The 26,647-nt window shown below is 54.1% G+C and overlaps 1 protein-coding gene across 1 annotated transcript in view; it reads left to right on the top strand.

Moving 5' to 3' along the window:
* BSN (bassoon presynaptic cytomatrix protein) overlaps positions 1-26,647 on the top strand; it is an 87,356-nt gene that overhangs the window by 54,766 nt on the left and 5,943 nt on the right. The window contains exons 4-5 of the mRNA XM_058812931.1: positions 18,114-18,572; positions 19,970-26,599. Of these exons, the coding sequence (XP_058668914.1) occupies positions 18,114-18,572; positions 19,970-26,599 (7,089 nt within the window). The remainder of the gene's footprint in view (positions 1-18,113; positions 18,573-19,969; positions 26,600-26,647) is intronic.

Below are 26,647 nucleotides of genomic sequence, written 5' to 3'. Positions count from 1 at the left end.
TGGCCAGCTGGGTGTTCCTGTTCTTCCTCCATTAAATCATAGGATCACTGAATGGTTTGGGTGGGAAGGGATCTTAAAGCCCATCTGGTTCCAATCCCTCTGCCATGGACAGGGGTGATCAGGTTGCTGGTGGGGGATGCAAGCTTGTCCCATCAGGTGGCACTGCCAGGAGATGTGGGATGGGAGCTGGGCACTCACCATCATCCCTCTCCTCAGGTTTCCCTGCTTTGCAGTGTAAACTCTGCTCTCCTGTGAAACAAAGCCTTCCTCTGTGGTGGAGAGGGAGGCTTTGTATAATTAATGCTGCTGTGGGAGTCGGGGTGCTGCAGTGCTGCAGTGCCCAGGACTCAGCTGGGCTCCAGTGCAGCATTCCCTGCATGCAGCCATCCTCTGCTGGGCAGCACTGAGGAGCAAGCACTGTGAGCCAGGGCTCTTCAGCCTCTAATTTAAGCACAAAACCTCACAGCATGTGGAAAGGCAGAAAGCTGAATGGAGCAGGGAGGTGCACTAAGGAGCTGCTCCTTCCTCCTCCCCCTGGCCTGGTTACTGGGCTGATGAGCTGGGGAAGGTGGATGGCGCCAGCCTGAAGCAAAAATAAACACCAAAGTGAAATAGAAAATGAAAGCAGGCTCATTCTTTGAAGCATACTGGGACTCTGAGCCTGGGAAGGTCTCTGAATGGATATTTTGAGCAACGTTTCATTCTTACATTACCCAGTAATGTGTAGTGGTTCTCAGTCTCAGTTGTGGAGCTGTTAGTGTGGCCTGTGGCCACCTCACAGCCATCTTTCCAATGATTTTTCTGCCACAGGGGTCAGGGACTGAGTGGAAACACATGATTGAATGCCTTTTTGGTTGACATTTGCTATGGAAGTTGAGAGGAAGATGTTTCACAAGGATAGTTTGTCCTCTGGAGGTGTGACACTTGCAGAAGGGGGTCTCCATGTGGCACCCCAGGGCAGGTGCTGGGTAGCAAAGCCCCAAGTGCTAGAAATAGGTTTGTTTATTTATTTATACTAATTTTCTATTCTCCCAGAGGAAATTCTTGCATGGCTTCTGGGGACCCACATCCTGGCATGAGGAGGAGTTGGGTACCAAACCTTAACAGGCACTTTGACCCCCTCCAGGGAGTTCATCTGCCTCTTAACTCCTTAAAAGCCTTGCCACAGGACCTTGTGAATCCTGGCTTCCTCCATCTGCATTTTCTCCACAGAGCAGAAGAGGGAATGACATGTCCCTCCATTTTCCACTCCCTGTTCATTCCTGGCCCTCAGTCAACCCGTTCAGCACAGATCATCATCCCTGCTCCTGTCATTTCATCTGAAACAGCTTCCTTTTCCTATGTGTCCCTGGCTTTTTGTGCCTAAGAGCGGCTGCTCCTCTGGGCAGACAGAAGCCATGCTGCATCCTTGGTGGTGAGACAGGATTTCTTAAAAACCCCAATGCTTCCATAGCCTCTTTCTTCACATAAGGCTGTAAAGTAGCTCCCTTCCAACCCCTGGGAGCGTAGGAGGGATGAGCCAGGAGGTGCCATTATTAACAGAAGTGATTGCAATTGTAAGCCAGGGCATTAACAAAGATGCTTATGCTTGATCCAGCAGTGATTGCACTCCTTTCCTTCTTCAATTTTTATCCCTTTCCTGCTCCTGTGAACAAGTGGAAAGGTGTTTCCAGAGCTTGGGCTTCCCCTTTTCCTTCCCTTGTGTGTTCACCCTGCAATATTTACAAAGCATAGGCAATATTTAGAAGCCTCCAGGGGATAAAATGCTCCATCAAATGTGTGATCATTCTGAGAAGATGGGGAGTTATTAGGAAATGTCCCTTGAGGAACTGACAAAGCTCAGGAGAGTGCCAGAGGCTGGGCCAGCCGGGGCTCCAGTGTCTCCAGGGGCTTGCCTGCTCCCTAAGGACATTGATTGCTCCAGTGCAAACTGAATTTCTCTGCTGTGGGGATGGTGAGGCCCTGGCACAGATTGTCCAGAGAAGCTCTGCATGCCCTGTCCCTGGAAGTGTGGATGGGGCATGGAGTGACCTGTCTAGTGGCAGGTGTCCCTGCCCATGGCTGAGGGTTGGAACTAGATGATCTTGAATGTCTCTTCCCACCCAAATTGTTCTAGGATTCCATGATCTCCCAGAGGGAATGCCAGCATCTGCTTGGGACTGATTATCTCCAGCATCGGGGGTGATGATACAGGGTTCCACCTGCAAGTGGCTGCTCTGCCACCCAATTAATTTTAATGTGAAATTCCCCAAATTTTAAAGGCAATCCTGGCCAGGAATAAGAAAATTTATAAGAAATTTACACAAAATTTAAAGCAGGAGCATAGCCACACCCTCAGGAAACTGAGTAGGAACTCATGTGCCTGCCCTCTGGCAAAAGGACATCCAAAATTATTTATTCCTTTGCATTTTGCCAAGAGTTTCTAAATATGTTGCTTCAAATGGCACCTAGAGAAGTGAGATCTTCTAGGCAGTACACAAAATGAGCTGTTATAAGTAAGCAGCTCATTAACAGGAATGCTGGCACCTTCTCTTTGAAAAAAACATTCTGCTTGGATTTAGCACTGGTTGTTAAATTGTTGTTTGCAGACTGAATGGTGGTTGGTTTATAGTCCTGATCCAGTCACAGCCAAGCACAGGTGCACTGAGAGCAGTGGGGAGCTGGAATTCCCAGCAAGGACAATGCCAGGAATCCAGGAATTAAATGTGCCCCCAGCCTGAAAACAGCAGCTCGAGAAGTTCAGCCAGGGGACCCTCCTGCTCCAACAGAAGGAAATATCGAACTTTTTCTTTAAAATTGCTTCAATTCCTTGTGTGGCAGAATAGAATTTGCTGGGGTGGGGTGGGCAGAGGTGTAGCCCTCTGCTGGACTTGCTGCCCAGCTGAAATGCATTTCCCTTCTGAGGCTGTTCCTAGAGCTGATTTTAAAGCTCTTTAGGAGCTCCTGGAAGCAATTCCCCAACAAAGCAAATCGTTTCAGCTAATTAAGAATCTGATGAGAAAGCCCCAGGTAATACTTTGCAACTTAAACAACTTTCTGGAGTGTTTGGAAGAGAAACAATTGGAAAGGTGCAGCTGCTGTGGTTACATTTTGTGTGTTGGATGGCAGAGTGGAGGCACAGGGACCTGGGGCACAGGGCTGTGGTTGCTGCTGTGCTCTATGCTGCTGGTCACAGGGGATGTGATGGTGAAGGGGACAGGAGGAGGCTGGGATGTCACAGCTCTTGTCCCATGTGGATGGTGTCTCTGGGCATCCTGGCAGCCGCGCTGTGGGGCACAGAGGGGCTGTGCTGGCAGTGGCACAGGGCAGGAGTGAATAAACCATCCTCCCCAGCACACCCTGCAGGCCAGGCTCAGTGCTGGGCTGCTCCCTGTGTGCTGCTGCCATGGTCCCAGCTCTGCAGAGGCTCAGAGAGGTGCAGAACCCAGGGTGCTCTGCAGAGACTCCCCTGTGTTTCAGGCAGGGAAGATCCACCCCTGGGAGCTGTTCAGGCTCAGCCATGCAAAATTCCATGGTGATACGGGGGAAGGGAACAGTCCCTGCTTCCCCCAGCCCCGTGGGCAGGAGCCAGTGGAGCCCAAGCACCCTCTCACCGGGGCTGGAAGGCTCTGCAAGGGCTCTGCCTCCTCTGCTGAGGATTATTTCAGTTCTGTTTCTGCCTCACTGAGACCGTGCTGAGCCAGCGCCAGCTGTCCCTGTCTGTGCCAAGCAGTATTTGGGAACCAGGGCAGGCTTTTCCCTGTCTCTGCTCTCCATGGCTATAGGTCCCCCACCAGCGAACCTTTGAGCTGCCTCAAAGCTCATTCTGGCTACCGCCATCCAAATGCACCAGACCCCCTCAGCAGAGCATGAGGTTTTATTTCCAAAGCGTTCTCTTCACTGCTGCTTTGCCTCCTCATCTTCCCACTGCCATCTGCTCTGCCTGCTAAAATAAGGCAGCGTGCTGCGGGTGAGCGGTGCCGTGCTCAGGAGCCTCTGCTCTGCCCAGGCTGCTCGGCACAGGGACCCTCTGCTGGCCGTGCCGGGGAGCTGGGAGGGAAAGGGGAGGGTTTATCTGCCCCTCTCCCCGCCCCAGCTTCGGGTTTATCTCTCCGAGTTGATGGAAAGAGTGGTACCCACTCAGGGTGATGCCTTGCAAGGGATTTGGCTTCTCATCTCCCACCTGGGGCAGATGGTGACTTGCTGAGACAGGATGCCCGAATTTTAGATAGTTTAAGTGAAATAAACACTACATTAGGAGACCTTTAGTATCTGGAGAACAGCCCAAGTCCTTCATGCTGCTCTCATCCCTTGATGCCCTCTCCTGTGATTTCCTTGTGAAGGAGTTAATGTAAAGGAACAGATATAGGACCACCTCCACCACCCTTTTCCCTGGAATGATGAAAAACCTCAAAGGCAGATTTTCTGGGGGCCTCTTTTCACCAAAAATGTGAATTCCTGCGCCCAGGACAGAGTGGGAATCACTCTGTGTCCTAACACATGGCAGAGAACAATCCTCTGTCTGCTTTTGTGTTTTTCACAACACAAAACCCAGAAGAAAGGTGAGGTGGGGAGAAGATGTTTTGCACAGTTAGCCCAGAGACCTCATTGCCATGGGATACTGGAAGAGAAAGTACAGCAAAACACTGGAACACAAAGGGAGAGTTTGGGGGAATTGGAAACACCTTTGGGAGCGATAATAGGGATTTCTTCATTTCAGAGATCTGGTTTGGGATTTTCAGATGGGATCACTGAATGCTTGGTTTTGTCCCATGCCACAGCTAGCGGCCTTTGGCCATTATTTGTGTCATGGCTGGGAGATAAGTAGCAGTCTCTGAGCTCTGACATGAAGGGTTGTTTTAGGGCACTTTTTTTTGGGTTAGGATGTTTTAATTGTTCAGAGCTCAAAAAGCACCTGGTTCCCAAGCCTGTGGAAGCAGTAAGCATTGATTTCAGAGGGGTTTGGTTGACTCAGAGACAAAATATTCTCAAAGCAAAAGAAAAGCAATCCTACAGGTATTTGGTTTGGGAATAACCCCACAAAGTGAGGGTGGCCATGAGGCCAGGCTGGTGGGGTGGGTTTGCCCATGGTTCTGCAGGTGTGGGCTCTGTCCCAGCCAGGGCAGGGTCCAGGCTGAGGGGCTGATCCCGGGATGGGCAGGGCTGAGCCCAGCCCGGGTGAGGGAGCTGCAGCAGCACATCCCACTGCTGCTGGGAACAAACACCCGCGCTGGCTCTGCGAGGGAGCTGTGAAATTCCCCTCTTTACATAATTCCCTGCTTTACTCAGAGCTGTTAAGTATGACCAACAGTCATCTGTTTGCCGAGAGCAAATAGGACATGAGGAGAAGAGGAGCAAACCAGAGCTAGGCAGAAGTATTTTTAACAAATCCGGGTTTTTCTTCAGGCTGGAAGTCAGGGGAGTGTTGCCAGCCTTTGGAGGAGCAGGTTTCTGCAGTGGCCCTGAACTACTCTTAAAGTGGAGCTTCTTAAATTACTTAAAGGGTTTAAGTGAGGTGGTTCCTCTTGTGCCTTCAGGAGCCACAAAGTCCCACAGGCATCTGTCTGTCTGCAGAAAGGGCAGCTGGGGAGGAAAATGCCTTCAGAGTTCATATTAAATTGAGTAAATATGTGATTCATATGGTTTTCTAAAATTTTTTTTAAGCAACCATTTTATGTGAACTTCACCATTTCATTTTGCCTTCTTAGCTTCATTCTTGCTGCATTTGCACTTGAGATGGAAAATTGCAGCTCTTCCACTCCAGCAGCTGTAGCAGTTCCTACTCCTGGCTACAGAGAGACTGGGCACTGCTGGTGGGAGCATCCATCCAGGTCAGGGTATCAAATCACCCTGTGCCAGCTGCGGGGCTATCAGCTATTTCTAACAGAGGTTGAAGTTAAAATAAGGTGGTTTTCAAAAGAATCTTAAGTTTAAAATAAGTTCCAAAGCTGATGAAAATTGAATTGGCCCCACCATGACACATTGTCCTTCTGTAGGCAGCTCATGATTCCTGACTCCATCAGGGTGCCCAAAATGTGGAAGGAGTCAGGAAAAACTGAAGGTGAGGACAGGGAATGGTTCTGGGGAGGATGGGTGGAGCTGTACCCCAGGCAGGTGGGAAATGCTGGCCCTGCCACTCCAGCTCTGCCATGGGCAACAGGTGAGGGGGTGGGACAGGGTGTGCAAGGCATGAGTGTGGAAAGATGCTGCTGTGTATAATTTGGGAAGTAAAATGGCTCATCCATCTCCGTTGTAACAACTCATGTTTCTAGAACGTTTCCCAGCCTTTTAGTGTAATAGTTTATTGACCTGCACAGCAGCGTGAAAGATTATGGGAGTTAATTTTTCAAGCTTATCACTTGATTTATTCCATAAAGGTAGTTCATTTAATTAAAATATTTCTGCTGCTGGAATTAGGACTCACAGCCCTGAAGCCTGGAGCAGGGTGCATGGGCTTTTTTGAAGCAGCAGTTTTTTAATGTGGTCAAGCAGCACTGCCCACAGAAACCAAAGCATCCAGTTCTCTAGACACAGATGCAGTCAGGGCAAAATCATGGTTGCAGCTATCTCCTCCAGTGCAGGAGTGCAGGTATCCACTCCCCAGGGGAAAGGGGGTTTGGTGGCTCTTAGCAGCCCTGAGTACCCTCAGCCACCTCCCATGGGGGCTTTGGTCTCTGCCAGCATAGGGTTGTTTCTTGGGATGATATTAAAAAATATAGCTACATTTAAAGCTTGGAAAGTGCAGGTACTGCAGGATATTGGTTTGTGATTTCCTCAGCTCCCAAGCCATACCACTGATGGCTCCCCAGCCCGCTTTGAAGTGATCCCTTGTGATCATGAAAGAGGTTCAGAGCCAGTTTGCTGCTGCTGGACTGCTTTGGGGTGAGGGGACAGGCGAAGCAGCTCCTAGCGAGAGGAAGCTGAAGCTTCCCGAAGTGCTGATTTTCTTCTGGTTTGGAAATGAGTGTCTGATAGACACTTGGGGCTCTCTGCAATTTAAAACAGAGCAATCAGACAGCTTGAATCTGCTTTTATCAGATGCAGCAAATTGCTAGTTGTATGGCTGGATATTTTAGTCAACACTAGTGCCTATGAAGAAAGAAGGTTTTGGTTAAATAATACTCCTCTGATAAACTTAGCTTTTCTTGGATTTTCTTCCATTCAGTTGGAAAACCACATAGAATATTGTATTTGTTTTCTGCAGAGTTGGCCAGGTTTCCCTTAGCAGGCATTATTTTTGCTGCAGACTTGAAATCTTCTGCATGGAGGTTCAAATGGCTTCTGAAGAGTCACAGTTCCTGTGTCAACGTGTGTGAAATAGCCATGAGGAACACCTTGCACATACACCATGGGAGTGGGGCCCGTGGTGGCTGGATATGGGCTCTGCTGGACCTGCTTGACATCTCCTGGGCATTATTGTGGGATTATTATCATGCAGCTGGTGTTCAGAGACACTCTGCTGCTGCTAACCTTGGCTGAGAAATACATCCTGATAATGGGCACTGTTAAAGATAAGGCTGCTTGGCAGGCTGATAAATCTCGTTAAGGAGTACCCGATCACAGAGTAAATTACAATGCATGCCCAGATCGATTCAGACAAAAATGAACAATATATTACTTTGTTATCACTTGGGGAAAGCAGACTCCTGGCTCAGTGCTCGTGGGTTTGGCTGCTGGAGGGCAGCTGTGCTGGGTGGCACTGGAGCTTGCTGAGGAGATGCAGCTTCTCAGTGGGTGCAGCCCTGGCAGTGCAGAGCAGGAACCCAGCAGCCCTCAGGGAGGCTGTGCTGGGAACAGCTGGTCTGAGTGTGGGTGAGAAGGGACAGAGAATGGTGGAGAACAAGAGCTGTGTTCCTCTCTTCTCCATGGTTAGATGATGGTTCTTCCAGTCTGGTCTGCAATGACTGTGAATGATCCAGACAGCTCCATAAATGTCACGTTGGAGCAAAATGGGAAAATTAGAGCTTGCTGTCCTTGGGACAGCCATAGCTAATCTGTGAAAAGCAGACCAAACCCTCTACTGCTTTAATACTGTTGCCTGGATTTTATTGTGAACAGAAAATCTTCTTAATACTTCATCCATTTGGATCCAGTCTCTTGGAACTGAGCTGGTAGTTAATTTAGTTCTTTCTCTGAGATGAAACAGAGAGGAATAGTAAGGCTCAGTGAAAAGGAAAATGAAAACTGCTTTCAGCATCAGATTTGCTCTCTTGTTCCTGCTATTTTTCTTTTTCTTAAATACTCAGCACATGCTCATGTGTCACCTCCCATCATTGCACCTCCAGCTGTCCAGCCTGGACATGACTTTTCTCCCACTTCTCTGGAAAGATGCTCCATCTTGAGTCCATCCCAGGCCAGGGGCAGTTTTATCTCCACCAAGTCATTGCAGAAGGAAACATCAGGTAATGGTCAAGGTAGCAGAAGATGTGTGGTGATAACCAATGGCCAAGAAAAACAAGAGCACATCCAGACTGGAAATACCAGCAGAGATAAATGAGTGTCAAAGCTGCTACGCAGTGGTGGCAACTGTGGGAAATCAAGGGTGAAATGTGAAATTTGGACCCAAGTGCTGAGGGGTGACAAGGTGCAGATGGGAGTGGCTGATAGTAACAGAGAGAATGGCTCCTCCTAACCATCTCCAGGGAAACCCATGTTAAACTCAAGTTTATCTCCACCACCATTGCCCTGCTGGGAGCTGGCACCTCTGCTTCCCATTCCCAAAGGCAGCTGGCTCCTTTCTGGATGTGTGTGCTAGTGCAGGAGCATGACAGTGACCCTGCTGCTCAGCAGGCCCTTCCCAGGGCAGGATGCTCTGGGATGGATGCTCACCCACAGCCCTGGCAATCTGTCCCATGGCTTTAGACAAGCCAAAAGCATCAAAGTGCTCTCCTCAATATCTTACTGATTATTTTTAATTTTTTTTTTAAATCTAATGAACTGGAAGGAAATATGTTGAGTGGGGAGGGATGTCTATATATATATTCTGCAAAAGCACCGGTTTCCAAATTTTGGACAGCTGTGTACCCTTTTTTAGCAGCCCCTTCACACAGCCCACACAGCACCCAGGCTCTCGCCTTCAGTTCGTTTGGAAATACACTTCCTTGATTGCAAAATAGTTTAAATCCTTTGACTTAGAAACATTCTTGTCGTTCAAAATGGATTTTTTTTCTTTCTTTTTTTTTTCAAGCTCCAAAAATACAGAAGGTGCTTCCTGCCACAGCAGCTGCCCTAATTTTGGAGGGGATGGAAGATGGGCAGGGATGAGCAGGGGGGAGCCTGGCTCATGGCTATGGTCACACAGGGATGCAGGGGATCAGAAGCTTCCAGGGTGGGAGCTGCTGGCTATGGGGGCTTCAGCTGGATGCCAGAGCTGGGGTTTATTCTGGGGTCCCAGCCAGATGTCCCAAATGGGATGTCCAGCTGGCCCCTTGGCATTTGGGTCAGTCAAGGTGAGCTGCTTTCCCAGTTCTGGGGAATAATATTTTTGGGGTCTAACAGGGAAATAATATCAAAAAGTAATCTGAGCTTGACTAACATTATAGTTCCGGACAACATGGAAAAGTTGGTGGCATTTTCCTCAGCTTCTGTCAAGCCAGATTTGGGAAGGACCCATGCTGGGAGCCCTGGGACAGCCCAGGGGACAGCAGAGCAGGATACCTGTCCACAGGTCAGCACTCCAAGAAGTCCATGCACTTACTGCAGCAGGCAGCCGTGCAGGGGAAGGGTCTGGAGCACAACTGAGGAGCAACTGAGGGAGCTGGGGGGGCTCAGCCTGGAGAAAAGGAGGCTCAGGGGAAAACTTCAACACTCTCTAACCACCTGAAAGGACACTGTAGCCAGGAGAGGGTTGGTCTCTTTTCCCAAGTAACAAGTGCTAGGATAATGGAAACATCCTCAAGTTGTGCTAGGGGAGGTTTAGATTAGATATTAGGAAAAATGTCTTTGCAGAAAGTTTGTCAGGCACTGAAACAGGTTCTCAGGGAAATGGTAGAATCACCAGCCTTGGAGGGATTTAGAAGACATGCAGATGTGGCACTTGGGACGTGGGTTAGTGGTGGCCTTGGCTGGGATAACAGTTTGAATCGATCTTAGAGCTCTTTTCCAACCTAAACAATCCCATAATTCTACGATTCTGCCTACACTTCTGCCCAGGAGGGATGCCCTGAGCCAAGGTCATGGCCAGTGTGGTTTGCAGGTGGTTGGGGTGGCCGTGGTGTGACAGCCCCGTGTGCAGCTCCCGGGGCCGCAGAGCCGTGCGGCGCTGTCCCCTCTGCTCACCGGCCGGGCCGCGGCTGCTGCAGCGCACTAAGCTGCACTTGGCAAGAGCACAGCTGTTCCTCGAAGGCAGGCAGAGGGTAGCATTGCTATTACTCATCAGTCAGAGACTTTCAGCTGCAATAATCCTGCGCTGGCTGTGTGCAGGATCGAGCTGCAGGGTGGGAGGCCCCATGGGAGCTGGTTTGCTGACCCCCAGTCTGTGCTGTGCAGGGCTGGTTCATCCCTACTGCAGGGTGCATAATCCTTGGGATGAGACATGGCAAGGGGAAGGGACAGACAAGGAACAGGACAGTGATGGCCACTTTGGCACCTGGCTGTTGCCTGGCTGCCCATCTCTGCTTGCCTTCCCCTTTCCATGGCGCCACTAAAGGGGATGGGCTGTGGAGCTGACACCCTGCTACTGCTCCAGGTCTCCTCTGGGTAGATTTGGGCAGGGAGCGCTGGTGCAATACACACCATCTTCCCTGCAGCTGTCACAGGGCTCGGAGATGCCTCTGCTCATGTCCTCTCCCAGCATGCTGACAGCAGCTCCAGTGCTCAGCCATTGTGTGCAGCTTCTTCCATCCTCTCCTTCTGTGTCTGTTTTCCACCTGAGAGAGGTCCCAGCACAGAGAAGGGATGAAGTGGAGCAGATGGGAGGCAGAAAACAGGCCCTGTGAGGCAGAGCTCATCCCGGAGAGCTCATTACCCTGTGCTGCTTTTAATCACATTATTGCAGTGTGAAGGCCATCAATACATCACACACATTTAAAATAGAGCTGGGGAGGGACCATCAGCTCCATCAGCCTGAGACAGGCCACAGGAACAGATAAGAATAGTCTGTTGCTGGAAAACACATCACTGGGTGGCTTAGTCAAATGCTATAAATAGCAAGGGATTGAAATAACTGTGGTGGCTTTCAGGGGAGCTGATCTGCAAGCCTGGGGTTGTGCTAGAACTTGCCCAGTTGATGGTAATGAAGTCAATTAGTGTGGAGCAGTTGGCAGCTGAGGAGACTCAGCTGCCTGAGGTGTGTGCAGTCCCCTCTCTGCCTCTCCCTGCAGATGGAGCTGGAGCTGTGGCATTAGGTGGGAGTGGTGAGGGGAAGGATGCCTGGGGAACTCCACTGCTCCCCCAGCCTGGCAGGCATCAGTGTGTGCCCACTGGGCTCCAGAGACATGACCTGCTCTGCTCACCACTGCTGGGGAGCTCCCTTTAGTGCTTTTTTGTTTACAGATTATATCTATCTATCTATCTATCTATCTATCTATCTATCTATCTATCTATCTATCTATCTTTGCATCTACACACATGCTAAGCTTCAGAAGTAGCATTGCATTAGCATGTGTGCATTAGCAAACATGCAGACAGTTCTGCATCTAGCTTGAGTGGGGTTTTGAGGTAGTTTTAGAGCAAAAAAAGGCACAATCAAGGTAGTACCCTGCACTTTCTGCCCTGTCTGCGCTGGAGGTGGCTGTCAGTGGTGGTGTGGGACACACAACCCCACACTCTCCCCAGGGATGCCCCTTTGTGCTTGCTGGCCCCAGTTTCCCTTGGTCTCAGTGCCTTCCTGGTACTGGGGCACCTGAATTGCCTCTGGTGTGTTCCCACCCCAGATGCAGATCTCACAAGCACCTCCTCTGTGTGCTCCATCTCTCCTCCTGATCTCTGGTGCTTCCATCGTCACAGCGCACGCTTTGTTTCCTTGCCCTCATTTCAAATCCCATCACTGCCTCAGCCTCCTAGGAGAGATAAGGGCTGGGGTGGAGGGAAAACCAGGCCTGTGGTTTTCTGCTGATGGCACATGATTGTTCAGAGCACCCTTTGTGAACATCCCCATGTCAGATTTTGTTGTACATCATCCCCTCTGTAATCCAGAATCCCAGAGAAGAGCCTTTGGCACTGGTCAGCACACCCCCTTCCCCCCACTGTGTCCCAAAACTGTGGCAGCTCAGTCAAAGGTGCTTGGAGAGGTGTGGGGAGGGGATTTGGGGAGGCTCTGGAGAGTTCAGCTGGGAGAATGGGCAGAATCCAAGGGGGAGTGAGCATCAGCCAGTGTTCAGGCATTGGCATCTGAAATGTGTGAGCACCAGGGTTGCCTGGGGAGGCTGCTGGCTGAGAGAGGGAAGGGCACAGGAGCACCTAGAAGGTGGAGAACCTGCCAGGCAGAGCCCTGGCATTGCCATTGCCTGAGGTGGGTCTGAAACAGCCCTGGCAGCCACGATCAAGCATGACTTAGTCCCTTTCCTTCAACACTGTGCTAAAAACCATGCACAGCACGGTCAGAGCTGCAGTGTTCTTAGCATAAGGATGCAGAGTGTTAGGGAACTGGGATCACACAGTGAGATGTCCCCATTTCTGCTGTGGGAGGGTGTGTGAAAGGTGTCTGCTTGTCAGGAGCCCTCCTAAAGGGAGCTTTCCTGCTAGTGGGGCTGAGAAGAGGGCTTGGGAAGTGATTTTATGAGGTTCTTGTTAATTTGGATCTTGATTCAGATACCAGAAGTGTTTTCCATATTTTCCAGGCATCCATCTGTCACAGTGATGAGCCCTGCACAGTACTTTGTCAGCAAATAAATGAAATATTCTGGTGAGATTCACTGCATTTAATGCTGGGAGATGAGATCTGGCTTGCGAGATACTTGTACCTCATGCTGCTTATCTTACTTTGTACAGGTTTTTGTCCCAGTATTTTAATAGATACTGTTTTGTTTGTGTAAAATTATGCTGAAGAGCATAAGTAACTGGACAGAATCCCAGAGGTCAGATTGTGGGGAGCAGTTTGTGTGGGGATAAAGAGCATGGCTGAGCATCTTCCAGGCACTGCAGAGGTTGAGCCAAAGGGCCAGAGGCTGATGGGGATGGTGGGATTGGTAACCAGCAGCTGACTGGGGAAGCTGGGAAGCTTCTGGCACCACTGGCTCCCACCAAGCCTCTCAGACCTCCAAGTCACTGAGCAGAGGATTCATGTTTAACTGTGATGCTGAAGCTCTCTGGCTCCATCATTAAAAAAACCCAGCGGCGCTGGGGGAATTGAGCAGTTAATTAACTTGCCAAGTGGTAACGTTGACCAGAATTATGCAGGAAGACTTCTATTTTAGTTAATTACAGTTTTGTTGTAGCCCATTAGTAAATTGAAACAATTGCAGAGTAAGACCCGGTGGAGGTTGGCCAGCAGGGCTGTGGCCACCTGCCAGCCAGCTCTGGAGCTCTGGGGAGGCCAGGCACACCCCAGCCCTGCAGCCCTCACTGCTGACCCCCCTACCCCTGGGGGAGCAGGGGCAGCCATGGGCACAGCACTCGCTGCCCCTTCAGCAGAGCTGGCAGGAGTTGTGGCCAAGCCCCTGATGCCACTCTCATGGTACACAGGTGAAACCTGGCATGGCCATTCCCACTTAGATGCAATGTCTTAAACGAAGCTGCCTTCCCTCAGTCCCTCATGTCCTGCCCCCAGGGCTCTGTCCTGCCTCTTGTGACCCCAGCAGCCCTGATTGTCTGTCCAGAAACCCACTTTTCCTGTGACTCTTCTGGAAATCCCAGTTTTTTGGATGCAAAGAAAGCAGGGAGCCCGAGGAATCAGGGCAGTGACCCTCAAAGGCTGTAAGCTGATAACCAGCTGGGCTGGGCAGCCCCCAGTGGCCTCACCCCCCTCCTCTGGCTGGCTGTGTTCCAGTGTGCCCTGCCGTGCCAGCGCCTCTTCATTTCAGATGGCATCTCAGGCACACTTTGGTTTCATCCCTCTCCTTAATTATTGATGCTTTCCTCTGCCTGGAGCCCACTCTGCATCCCAGCAGTGTTGCCCATCTTCCCTGCATTCCACAGCCTTCACCAGCCCCAGCTCCCCATAACTGTGCTCCCCTTGGTTAAACCCCCCATGGCCACCACCACAGTTCTAAGGCAGCAAGCCTCAGTGCCAAGCAAAGGCCAATCCTCACCCTGGTCAGGGCCAAGGTTTCCAGCATCTTTAAGTGTGGAGACAGACAGAAGCTGCTGTGCCTTTGCCATAAGCTCCTTACCCATTTTCCACCTCAACGAGGGGCACCCTGGCTTCCTGGGCATCCACGGGTTTGGCCATGTAAAGCACTAAATACAGCCTAATTATTATTATCTTCGTGGGATCTGGTTAATCTCAATGGGGATTTACAAGCTGTTAGCAAAGCAGCCACTCCTCCAATGTTTGCATTTTTCTCAGGGGCAGCTTAATCCCCTTGGCCGTGTTCTCTGGGAAATGCTTGAGGCCAGGTTATGTGGAGGAGGAAGCTGCCTCAGAGCCAGTCCCTGTGAGAGGGAGCAGAGGTGCTGTGGGATAACAAACACCGAGCTGATAACGCTGCGGGAGAGGGACGGATCGTTTGTCACCGGCACAAGGCTGGGAGGGGCCTCAGCTTCAGCCTCCCTACATCCTAAATCCCCCTGGGATTTAGCCCTCACACACATGACAGGTGTCAGTGCTGGGGTTGATGGGGCTGCAGAGGTCTCTTAAAGATGGACCCAAGAGCTCAGAATGGTTTACCAGAGGCATTCCCCCTGGCATGGGCAGCTTTGCTTGCCTCCACCTTCCCGCAGCTGCCGTGGGCAGGATTTCTCTCTCCCTCATGTGCATGTGGGAGCTGGGCAGCTCACAGCTGCTGCTGCTGGAGCGTTCACTGCAGCCCCTGTGAGCTGTGATGGCAAATGCTGTGCTGGCTGCTGCAGCACGGTCTGTGCTCACACACAGCTCCACGTGGCACTGGCTGTGACAGGGATGGGGCTCTCCCACAGCTCAGGAAAATTCAGCTATCCCTTTGCTGCTTTTGTGCCACAACCTCACAGTGATTTTCCACACGGGTTCAGATTGAGGCACAGGGTGCAGGACTGTCAGCAGGGTCTCTTCAGCATGTAAGATCCCAGAGGTGCTGAAGGAAAAGACAGTAAGAGAAAATGCAAACTCAGCATACGTCAGTCTCTTAGTTTGAGTGTCTCTGGGGCTTGGCAGGCACCTCTCACAGCTGGCAAAGCCCAAGGACCTTCTCTGCTTGTCTTTCCTTGGTTCCTGCCTTCCCTCTGTACCCTGGCCCTCCTGCCTGCTTTGAAAGACGAGGGCCATTTCAGAGTGGAGCTCCACAATCTTTTTGGCAGAGCTATTTTTAATAGAGATTGTTCCCTTGTCCACTTCCCAGTGCAGTCCCATGAAGAGCAGCGCTGTCACATCTACGAGAGCAGGATGGCAGGGTGAGCTGCTCAAACTGGGGCAGCTGCCAAGAGGAATGGCTGTAGAGCCACAGCTGGGAGGAACCTCAGGGAGGAGCCTCAGACCAACCTGCAGAGACATCAGATCATAGAACCGTAGAACGATTTGTGTTGGAAGGGACTTTCATCTCATTCCAGCCCCTCTGCCATGGGCAGAGTCACCTTCCACTAGACCAGGTTGCTCAAAGCCCCATCCAGCCTGATCAGGGATGGGCATCCCCATGGGATAGATTATTACTTTGCTTGTCTGGTTGTGGAGGAGCCCTAAGCCTCGTGCTGATGAGATCACACCAGCAGTGACACCTGCCTCTCCATGGGCTCCTTGAAGGGCACCTGATTGGCACTCAGCATCTGCAGGCCAGTCTTGGCCTTCCACAGTCTTTCTGGCTCAAATTTTTCTCTGGAAGGGCAAAAGCAGTTGTGCCCATCACATATGCAGAGCTCCCCAGTCACCAAAGTTTGGTAGGTTGGGACATCATTAGGATATCCAATGCCCCATTCAGGGAAGGTGTAAAGGATCTGAGTGAGGCAGGCTGGGTTGTTCAAGGCAAGCTGATCTCCTCAAGCTCCTTCAGGACCATGCTGGGAGCTGGTGTGGTGCTGTGGCAGACAGGTATGGGCAGGAACTGAGCTGAGCTTTGCCCTGGCACATCCAACCCATCCCTTGATGCATTGTGCCCTGCCCTCACTGCCTGCATCAAGGAGGGAGCTCTGGCAAAGAAAAATGGGATTGCTGAATGAAAAATGAAAGGTCGTGTATTTCCATGAGGCATGGTTTCAATTTGTGTCACACAATCACATTTCCTTCTGCGCTCTGGAATAATTACACAGCAGAGTGGGGCAAGCAGATCTGATTCAGAGGCACGGGAATGAGTTCTGAAATAAAAGAAGACAAATGCAATCATTAAGATACAATAGGCTGCACTTGCCCCTTAATTAGACTTTCTCTTTGATTAAGCAGTAATTAAATATTACCTTGCAGAAAGGGATTTTTTTAATGGCCCTCCAAAGCCCTAATGTATTCTTAAGATGTTTGTGTGAAGAGCAGGGGCTGCTGCAGGGTGCTGGGTGTGGGAGGATGTTTTACACCTGCCCCTTTCCTGCAGGAGCAGCCCTCCTGCCCCTGTGCTCCCTGGAGAGCGTGGGGCTGGATGGCTGCTCCTGGGCTGGATTGCTGCAGAGGTGAAGATGTGTCCCTGGGAAAGCCCTGCTGCTCCTGGCCACTACCAGCTGCAAGGCATCTCCAGCATCTCACCATAACCTGGAGACTCCTGGGATGCAGATGACAAGGCTGTCACAGTTCTGCTGTCCCATAGGTGTGGGATTTAGAGTCATAGATTAGAATCACGGAATTGTTCGGGTTGGAAAAGACTCTTGAGATCATGGAGTCCAACTGTTATCCCAGCACTGCCAAGGCCACCACTAAACTCTGTCCCTAAGCACCACATCTACACATCTTTTAAATCCCTTCAGGGATGGTGACTCCACCATTTCCCTGGGCAGCCTGTTCCAGTGCTTGACAACCCTTTCAGTGAAGAAATTTTTCCTAATACTCAATCTAAACATTCCCTAGTGTAACCTGAGGCTATTTCCTCAATGTCATTTTGATGAACCCAATCTTCTCCAGGCAGACCATGGCCTCTGGGATCCCAGGGCACACAGCCCTGGCTCCAGGCTGGTCCAGATGAAGACCAAGACCACCTCTCAGACAGCATGATATCTCCTCAGGGCCAGCCACCCACTGAGGTTGGCCACCCTGAGCTTTGGGAGCCATGGAGCAGCAAAGGAGAAGTCTGGGAAAAGAACCTGGAGCATACTGTGCTGTTAGCAGCAAAACTGAAGAGATTTAAGATGCTGAAACATCTAAAGTGAAGGGAATGTCAGGCCCCTATTCCTGGACATTCCTGGGTGGGTAAAAATAGCCCTGGGACGACCTGGGGGAGGAAAGTGCTTCTGATCTCTTAATGCAGAGCCCCTGCCTTAGCCCTGTGGGCTCTCTGCCACTCACAGCCCCGCTTGCCTCTGCTTTTTGCAGGCCATAAAACGACAGCTCTTGCTGAGAATTTCACTAGACAAGATTGTCTTGTTCTTTTCCTGCACAGCGTGTACTTTGGGTAATATCTTTGGGAAATTCTGGCATACTTGTGTAGCGGGTATTTTTGTTAACCTAGAAAAAAGAGCCATAAGTGTTATGATTATGCTATTAAACCTTTATAGTATCAAAGAAAACAAATCAGAGTGAGAGAGGAGCTGTATGAAGCTGAGAAGTGTTAAGCTACGGTAGTAATATGCCTTTGATTGTTTAATTTCATTAAAACTGAAATACCACAAGGCTGAAGAATGAAAAAGCTGGTGATGCTGAGGGGTTGTGGGGAGAGTGTGCAATCCCTGTGCTGCAGCCATGGTACCTCTGTATGGACATCTCTGGGTTCTGGACAAGGGTAGGGATGGGTTGGAGCTGGGTGTGGATGGTTTGCAGGGTATGGCTATGACACTGCATGCCCCTCCACAGCTGGTTACTTGGTTTGGGCGGGCCAAATCCTCTGCACCATTGCCGGGTGTCCCACCAGCAGAGCTCCTCCGTGATAAGATCCCTGCTGGGGTGAAGCTCCCAGAATTTCAACAGAACTTTTCCTTCCATTCTTTTGCAGAAGAACGAATGGCTGTGCTTGAACTGCCAAACTCAGCGGCTGCTCGAAGGGAGCCTCGGCGACCCTGCCCCAATGCCACTGCCTACCCCGAAGCCTCCATCCAGCGGCTCCCCGCGGCACCAGCCGCCCGCCGCCGGCCAGCAGAGAGCGCCCACGCCGGCACCCGTGCCCGCCGAGGCAGCGCCCCCCGAGCCGCAGCCCTCGCCCGCCAGGAGCCTCCGCGCTGCTGAGCAGGGCAGGACCCCGAGCCCTGCCCCAGCGGAGAAGAAGCCCCCACCGCCAGCAGAAAAGAAGCCCCTGGTGCCGGCAGAGGAAAAGCCCCTGCCCAAAGCTGCCCCGGAGCCTTCCAGAGCTCCTGAGAGCATCGCTCCAAAGGGGAAGAGCATGACCCCCAAAGCAGAGGTGGAGAGAAAGGAGAGCCAGGCACTCCCCGAGGCACCGCGGGCAAAGGAGCAGGAGGTGAGCGCTCAGGGAGCATCCAGCTCCGAGCATCGCTGGGCACCACACCCTGCCCCAGGCTGGCCTGGTACTGAGCTGTGCCTCTGTCAGTAGTTGTACCCACAGATGGGGAAAGACCTTCACAGGCTCCATGGCAGCATGCTGGTATTTGCCTTCTTTTTATTAGGGTTACATCAGTTCAGGCAAAATGCAATAGTTCAGGTCATGTCTGGCCTCTGCATTTCTTTTGAATAATATAATGGTAGCTAGGATTTGTTGTCAAATGGAAAACTCATTTTCCAGCATTCCATGTTGCAGCAGTGGGTGTTTTTCATACTCTTTATCCCACTTTTTCTAAAATTCATAACAATTTGGGGAAACATTTGGCTACCTTGGGATGGTGTTTCCCCACAAGCAACCATCCCAGCAGCAGCCAGCAGAGCCCCCCATGGGGAGGGGACATGGCAGAAGGTCCCCACCAGCTGGGAGCGAATGGCTGCTCCCCTCACTGCTGTGGAGCCCCCAGGGAAGAGGCTCCTTGGGTCCCCAAAATCAAGTGGTCTGTGGTGCCTCTGGCAGGGTGGCAGGTCCTGCCAGGGCTGGGTGTGATGGCACAGTGCCCATGGCTCAGTCCCTCACACTGCCAATTGTCAAACCAATTAAAGGGGGCTGTTTATTTCTGCTGGCATCTAGCAAGGATCCTGGGGCCAGCCCTGCTTCTGAAGGGTGCTTTGGGGGCTGGGGTGTCACCCTGGTTTTCTAGGATTTTCTAAGCCTTCTGATGTTGACATTCTTGTAGTGAACTTTCCCACACACTTTTTCTCCAGATGTCGCAGATCGACACGAAGGGACACAGGCACACACCGCTCTCAGGTGAAAGGAAAAAAGGAAAGTTTTATTCTCTGACTCCACTATTTATAGTTTTACAAGGGTGACAGTGGATTGGAAGGTGACAGTACCACCTCTGCAATGCCACAGGTCAAACCAACAGTCCATCAAATCTCTCTTCCTCCAAAAGGAATGAAAAACAATGAGTTGTTTACAGAAAAAGTGTGTGGGAAAGTTCACTGCAAGAATGTCAACATCAGAAGGCTTAGAAAATCCTAGAAAACCAGGGTGACACTGGGGCCCAGTTTTTCAAACGTATTTCTTAGTCCCCCAATGTATTTATGCCCGGGGCCATTTGCTGTACCATCCCCTGCTTGCAGCACACCTTCTAACCTGCTGTTATTAGCACAGACAAGTTACTGATGTGCCACTGAATTGGGGAACACAGGATGGTCCCCATCCTCTGCTCTGGGCTGGCTCCCAGTGGTGCCTAGACTTTTTGTGTGCTCCTTGGGAGACAGTTTGGGGGAATTATGAGCAGCAGCTCTGGAGCTGCCTGGATGTGACGCTGTGTTCTCCCTTGCCTGCAGGACGGCAGCAAGCCTTACCCCCCAGACCTGTCCCGCAGCCCCCAGAGCCTCAGTGACACCGGCTACTCCTCCGATGGCATCTCCAGCTCCCAGAGCGAGATCACCGGCCTGGTGCAGCAGGAAGAGGAGAAGCTGAGCAGCACTGGGCTGGCTGGGCAGAGCCCCCCCAGCCCCTCTGAGCTCACCAAGCTGGAGAGCAGCATGCGGCCTCTCCTGGAAGGCCGGGGTGCACCCACACAGTCCCCTGAGCGCAGCAAGAGCCGCACAGAGCCGCAGGAAGACCAGCGGCAACAGCAGCGGCCACGGTACCTCTCCATCACCCCTGAAGCCTTTGACTCCGATGAGGAGCTGGAAGACATCCTGGAGGAGGATGAGGAGTGGGATAACCAGCGTGAGCGGCGGGAGAGCGCAGAGTCCTCAGATGAGTTTGGCAGCAAGCTGCGGCATGACTATGTGGAGGACAGCAGCGAGGGGGGCTTCTCCCCAGTGCCCCCCCGGACCAAGGGCCAGGAGGCCGAGGTGACAGATGAGGAGTTCATGCGGAGACAGATCCTGGAGATGAGTGCTGAGGAGGACAACCTTGAGGAGGAGGAGGAAGGTTATGGGCGCACCAAGTACAGCATCCCCAAAGCTGGGCAGAAGAGCGAGGCAGAGAAGGGCAAAGAGCCAGCGTCGGCCAAGCGGCGGCTGCCACACGGTGCCAGCAGCATGTACACAGGAGAAGAGAGCAAAGAGGTGGAGGCAGTGGAGGGGGATGACTTGAGCACGGCCCAGGGTGGGCTGCGGCGATTCAAGACCATCGAGCTGAACAGCACAACTGGCTATGGCCGGGAGATGGAGATTGGCCAGGAGCCAGACACCAGTGTGGACCGGGAGCCCGAGCTGGAGATGGAGAGCCTGACAGGCTCCCCTGAGGAGCGCTCACGGGGCGAGTACTCCTCCACCCTGCCAGCCACAACACCCAGCTACACCTCGGGCACCTCACCCACCTCTATCTCCTCGCTGGAGGAAGATAGCGACAGCAGCCCCAGCCGCCGGCAGCGCCTGGAGGAGGTGAAGCAGCAGAGGAAGGCTCGGCATCGCTCACACGGTCCCTTGCTGCCCACCATTGAGGATTCATCTGAGGAGGAGGAGATGCGGGAGGAAGAGGAGCTCCTGCGGGAGCAGGAGAAGATGCGGGAGGTGGAGCAGCAGCGCATCCGGAGCACAGCGCGCAAGACCAAGCGTGACAAGGAGGAGCTGAGGGCCCAGCGGAGGAGGGAGCGCTCCAAAACCCCCCCCAGCAATCTCTCCCCCATCGAGGATGCCTCCCCCACAGAGGAGCTGCGACAGGCGGCAGAGATGGAGGAGCTGCACCGCTCCTCCTGCTCCGAGTACTCGCCTTCCATTGACTCAGAAGCAGAGAGCTTTGATGCTGTGACCTCCAAGCTGTACAAGTCTGGCAGCGAATACAACCTGCCCACTTTCATGTCACTGTACTCCCCGACAGAGAAGGTGGAGAGTGTTGCCAGCCAGCCCATCAGCAAGCCCCTGAAAAGCGCCGAGGAAGCCTATGAGGAGATGATGCGGAAGGCAGAGATGATGCAGAAGCAGCAGGTCCAGCAGGCCCAGCCTGCCTCTTCCTACAGCAGCACCTTCCAGCAGGTTGGCTACCGCAGTACTGAGGGCCAGAACGGCTTTGACTACCAATATGGCGAGGAATACCAGTACGATGGCGGCCTCACGCGCCCCTCCCAGCCCGACTATTCCAGTGCCCTGCCAAAGGCAGGGGCAGTGTACGAGGAGATCCTGCAGACCTCAAAGAGCATCTCCAGGATGCACCAGTCCTCTTCATTTGATCTGGGTGAGAAGGTCAAGGGGCAGGAGGAGGCGTACCAGGAGAAGCATTTCCTCAATGCAGAGAGCGCCTACGCTGACCTGCTGAAGCAGAATGGTGGCCCACTGACCCCTGGCACAAGCCCCACACAGCTCTCTGCTCCTGTCTCCTTCGCCAGCTCCGACAGCAGCACTGGCAAGACTATTCCTGATGTCCGGGTCACTCAGCATTTTGCAAAAGAGGGACAAGACCTAGGCAAGCTCCAGAGTGCCCCGGCAGCACCCAGCCCAGTGTCCAAGGTTACTACCACTCCTTATGCTTACAGCAAAGGCACCAGCACGGTGACAACAGCAGCAGGCAGCCCTGGGAGTGCGCTGCAGAGCTACAGCTCACCAAGTCCGGAGGCCCCATCCATAGGTGGGAGAAGCTACACTCCATCAAAGAGCACTGTCAGCTATGGCTCACAGACCGAGGATACCACCAGAACCAGGACGGTGGAGATTAGCGTGCAGACAGCCAGGGAGAAGATCCCAGCCGTGAGTGACAGCAAGCCTACACTGCCCAAGACATACACCTTCTTCAAGAGCTCCAGCCCTCCGCTCTCACCCACCTCACCCACGCAGAGTCCCACCCGCACTACAAAGGCCACAGCAGAGTTTTCCACACAGACACAGAGCCCAGTGCTCTCCTATGATGGTCCTTCTGCTGCTGCTGCTGGCCCGGACACCTCTTCCCCCATGGTGGCGCAGGGAACACAGACACCACACCGGGCGGGCTCTCCGCGCCTGACTCGGCAGGCGTCCTCACAGGACTCCCCCTTCATGGTGATCACACTGGCAGCTGATGCAGCCAGTCAAACCAAGCCAGTCAGCTCTGGCGCCCTGACATCTCCCACTTCGTCCCCCACCAGGCCAAGCCGGCAGCTGCTGGCACATGGTTACACCCAGACACCAGAGCCAGAGCAGCTGACAGGTGCCTACATCAGGGCACAGCCAGTGAAGGACCACGCCCAGAAAGCACCTGCCGTGACTTCAGCCCCTGATGGCATCACAGGACTCTACAGCTGGGGAGCACTCCCTGCAGAAAACATCTCCCTCTGTCGCATCTCCTCCATCCCTGGTACATCCCGGGTGGAGCCAGGGCCCAAGGTACCAAGCAGCAATGCTGTGGACTTACGGACCGCATTGAAGTCTGCCCCCATCATCATAACAGACCAAGGCATGGATCTCACATCTTTGGCCACTGAGGCCAGGAAGTACTGCCTGACCCTGGACCACATCCCCAACCGGCAGTCCACAGCCATCCAGCCCTTGATCATCAACCTCAATGCCCAGGAGCAGCCCCACGCCATCATTGCAGCAGCCAGCACTGCCAGCCTGGCCATCGCCTCTCCCATGATTCTCTCGCAGTCCAAGCAACCCATGGTCTATGGAGACCCTTTCCAGAGCCGTGTGGATTTTGGGCAGGGGACTGGGAGCCCAGTGTGCTTGGCGCAGGTGAAGCAGGTGGAGCAGGGTGTCCAGACAGCCACTGTCAGAGCCAGCGGGGTGGCCAGTGGCAAGCCCGAGCCTCCTGCTGCCCCCCAGACCAAATTTGCAAGGTACGGCATGCCAGGCCAGATGGTGAAGAAGGACGTGCTCCTCACACAGACCGGTGGGGCACAGAATGCCAGTGGCCTCTCACAGGCCTTCCCACCAGAGCCAGGATCGGAGGTGTACCGGGCAGTGCCAGTAGAGCTGAAGAGCCAGAGCCCTCTCCTTGCCCTGGGTGGCAAGAAATCCCAGGTGATGATGGTGCAGATGGAGGAAGCAGCTACTGGCCCGGTGACCAAAGTGCTGAAGGAGGAGGGGCCAGCCAACGTCCTGGACCTCACGGGCGTGAAGCCAGAGAGCCAGGTGGCCTGCTGTGACATGGTCTACAAGTTTCCCTTTGGTGGCAGCTGCACGGGTGCTTTCAACCCCACCTCCAAGATGCCAGAGAAGAAAACTGGGGAGGCGGCAGTGATGCCTGGTCGGAAAGCTGGTGGACCAATGTATGGCAGCAGAGAGCCAGAGCTGCCAGAGACCTTCCCTTACCGGGAGCAGCCGGCCCCGGCACCTGCGCTCTACGAGGAGCAGAAGTTTTACCCAGCCAGCGCCTTTGGACGACTCTACTCCTCCATGTCGGACACGAACCTCTCTGAAATCGGGATGAGCTACTACCACACAAAGGGGGATCAGCCCTTCCCTGCCCCAGCAGGTGATGCGGCCGTGGACCTCAGCACCATGAAGCACTCCTACAGTGTGGGCTTTGCCGAAGGGGGTTACCTGGGCCAGGGGCCACAGTACGGCTCTTTTTCTGACCTCCGCCAACCAGGAGAGCTGCTGAGCCACCCCTTCCCCATGCGGAGGTACAGCTCGGCCTCCAACCTCTACTCTGACTACCGTTTCTCACACCGGGGGGACCTGGCCAGCTTCCAGGAGTCCAGCCTGGCCCACTACAGTGCCACCACGGCACGTGAGATCAGCCGCATGTGTGCTGCCCTCAACTCCATGGACCAGTACGGGGGCCGGCATGCCAACGGCCCTGATGTGCTGTCTTATGGCCCCAGCACTGGGCAGGGGGCCACAGGGGGGCTGGCAGCTCAGCAGCAGGGCCCTGTACCCCCCAAACCTGGTGGGATGTACAACCCCACCTTCCCTGAGGGACGGCAGGGCTTCAGCAACCTGGCACAGTACAACGTTCCTGGTGTTCGCCTGGGCGCCATCCGGCAAATGCTTCCTTCCACCGCAACCGTGCGGGCCGCCGACGGCATGATCTACTCCACCATCAACACCCCCATCGCCTCCACCCTGCCCATCACCACCCAGCCAGCCTCGGTGCTGCGGCCCATGCTGCGTGGGCTATACAGACCCTACGGCCCAGGTGGTGTGGCTGCAGTCCCACTGGCCAGCTTGGCCAGGCTGCCAGTTGTCACTCCCCGTGTCCCACTTGCAGCACAGGGCCTCTACCGCTTCCCGGCCCCAGGTCGGCCGGCCCCAGCAGCCTCGATGATGGAGACACCCGTCTACCTGGGGAAGCCTGTTGCCAGCACAGCCCCGGCAGCGGTGGGAGCTGCTCCTGCTGCCAAAGCACCCGCTGCCCCTGCCGCACCTGCCAGTGGCTTGCAGAGAGCAGAGCCACCACCAGCTGCCCCCCGTGCAGAGGCACCAGCAGCACCAGCAGCCCCCAAGGAGAGCGGGCCAGTGGCCACAGCGCCCAAGCCACCACTGGATGGAGCTCAGCGGGAGGAGAGGGAGCGGGAAGAGGAGCGTCAGCGCAAGCAGCAGGAGCACGTGCTGCAGCTGGAGCGGGAGCGCGTGGAGCTGGAGAAGCTGCGGCAGCTGCGGCTGCAGGAGGAGCTGGAGCGGGAGCGGGCCGAGCTGCAGCGGCACCGGGAGAAGGAGCAGCTGCTGGTGCAGCGGGAGCTGCAGGAGCTGCAGTGCATCAAGCAGCAGGTGCTGCAGCAGCAGCAGGAGGAGCGGCACGCGCAGCTGGCGCTGCAACGGGAGCAGCTCGCCCAGCAGCGCCTCCAGCTCGAGCACATCCACCAGCTCCAGCACCAGCTGCAGCAGCAGCTGGAGGAGCAGAAGCGGCAGAAGACCATCTTCCCCACTCCCGTGGAGCCCACTGCCCGCCCACCCGAGGGGCCCGCTGAGGCACCGCGGGTGCTGCCGCACAATGGGCAGGCATGGCCCCCAGCGGGCCAGACACCCCCAGAGGGGCCTGCCGGTCCCCGCTACCCCATGCCACAGCGGCCACTCAGCAGCTCAGCCTCAGACATGTCACTTCAAGTCGAGGAGTCCTGGGAACCCGGCCGGGGCATCAAGAAGAGGAACTCGATGCCACGGCTGAGGGATGCCTACGAGAAGGAGACCTTTGCGGCGCGGAAGATGGCGGACAGCAGCGTGCAGACAGACGAGGAGGACGGCGAGGAGCGGTTCATGCTGTCGCGGCGGCGGCGGACGCGGCGCAGCGCTGACTGCAGTGTGCAGACGGACGAGGAGGACAGCGGGGAGTGGGAGCAGCCTGTGCGCCGCCGGCGCTCCAGGGCCTCACGGCACACTGAGGCCAGCACCGAGGGCAAGACAGACGGGGCAACCCGCACAGCCAGCGTGGGTATCCAGACCATCAGCGACTGCTCAGTGCAGACAGAGCCCGACCAGCTCCTCCGCGTCTCCCCCTCCATTCACATCACCACCCATGACCCCCGAGTGGAGATCGTGAAGTACATCTCAGCCCCAGAGAAGACACAGCGGGGTGAGAGCCTGGCCTGCCAGACAGAGCCAGAGCCAGCTCCCCAACCTGGCGTCGTGGTCCCCCAGCTGACGGTGCCCACCACCATCCCACCCTACTCCACCAGCCTCCAAATAGTGAGCACAGGCCCCCTGGACCCCCACGCTGTCCGGCAGCAGACCCTGGGCAAGTTTGAGAAGAAGAAGCCAGATCCCCTGGAAATTGGCTACCAATCCCATCTGCCAGCTGAATCCCTCTCCCAGCTGGTGACACGCCAGCCACCTCGCTCTCCCCAGGTCCTCTACTCACCTGTCTCCCCGTTGTCCCCCCATCGTCTCCTGGAGTCCTCCTTTGCCACCAGCGAGCGGCTGAACAAGGCCCACGTCCCCCCACAGAAGCACTTCACCACTGACTTAGCCCAGCGCCAGCAGACGCTGCCGCGCCCCATCAAGACCATGCAGCGCTCCCTGTCCGACCCCAAGCCCATCAGCCCCACCTCCGAGGAGGCCGGCAAGGACAGGTTCTCCCTCTACCAACACCCGCTGCTCCCCAGCTCACAGGTACGTCACCACAGGGAACAACCTTACCCTCAGGGAACAGCCCTGGGA

Source organism: Ammospiza caudacuta, chromosome 12 (genome assembly GCF_027887145.1).
Source record: "Ammospiza caudacuta isolate bAmmCau1 chromosome 12, bAmmCau1.pri, whole genome shotgun sequence".
In the NCBI taxonomy this organism is placed as follows: Eukaryota; Metazoa; Chordata; class Aves; order Passeriformes; family Passerellidae; genus Ammospiza; species Ammospiza caudacuta.
The sequence above is the reverse complement of the archived record's forward strand: the minus strand, read 5'-3'. Positions and strand labels throughout refer to the sequence as shown.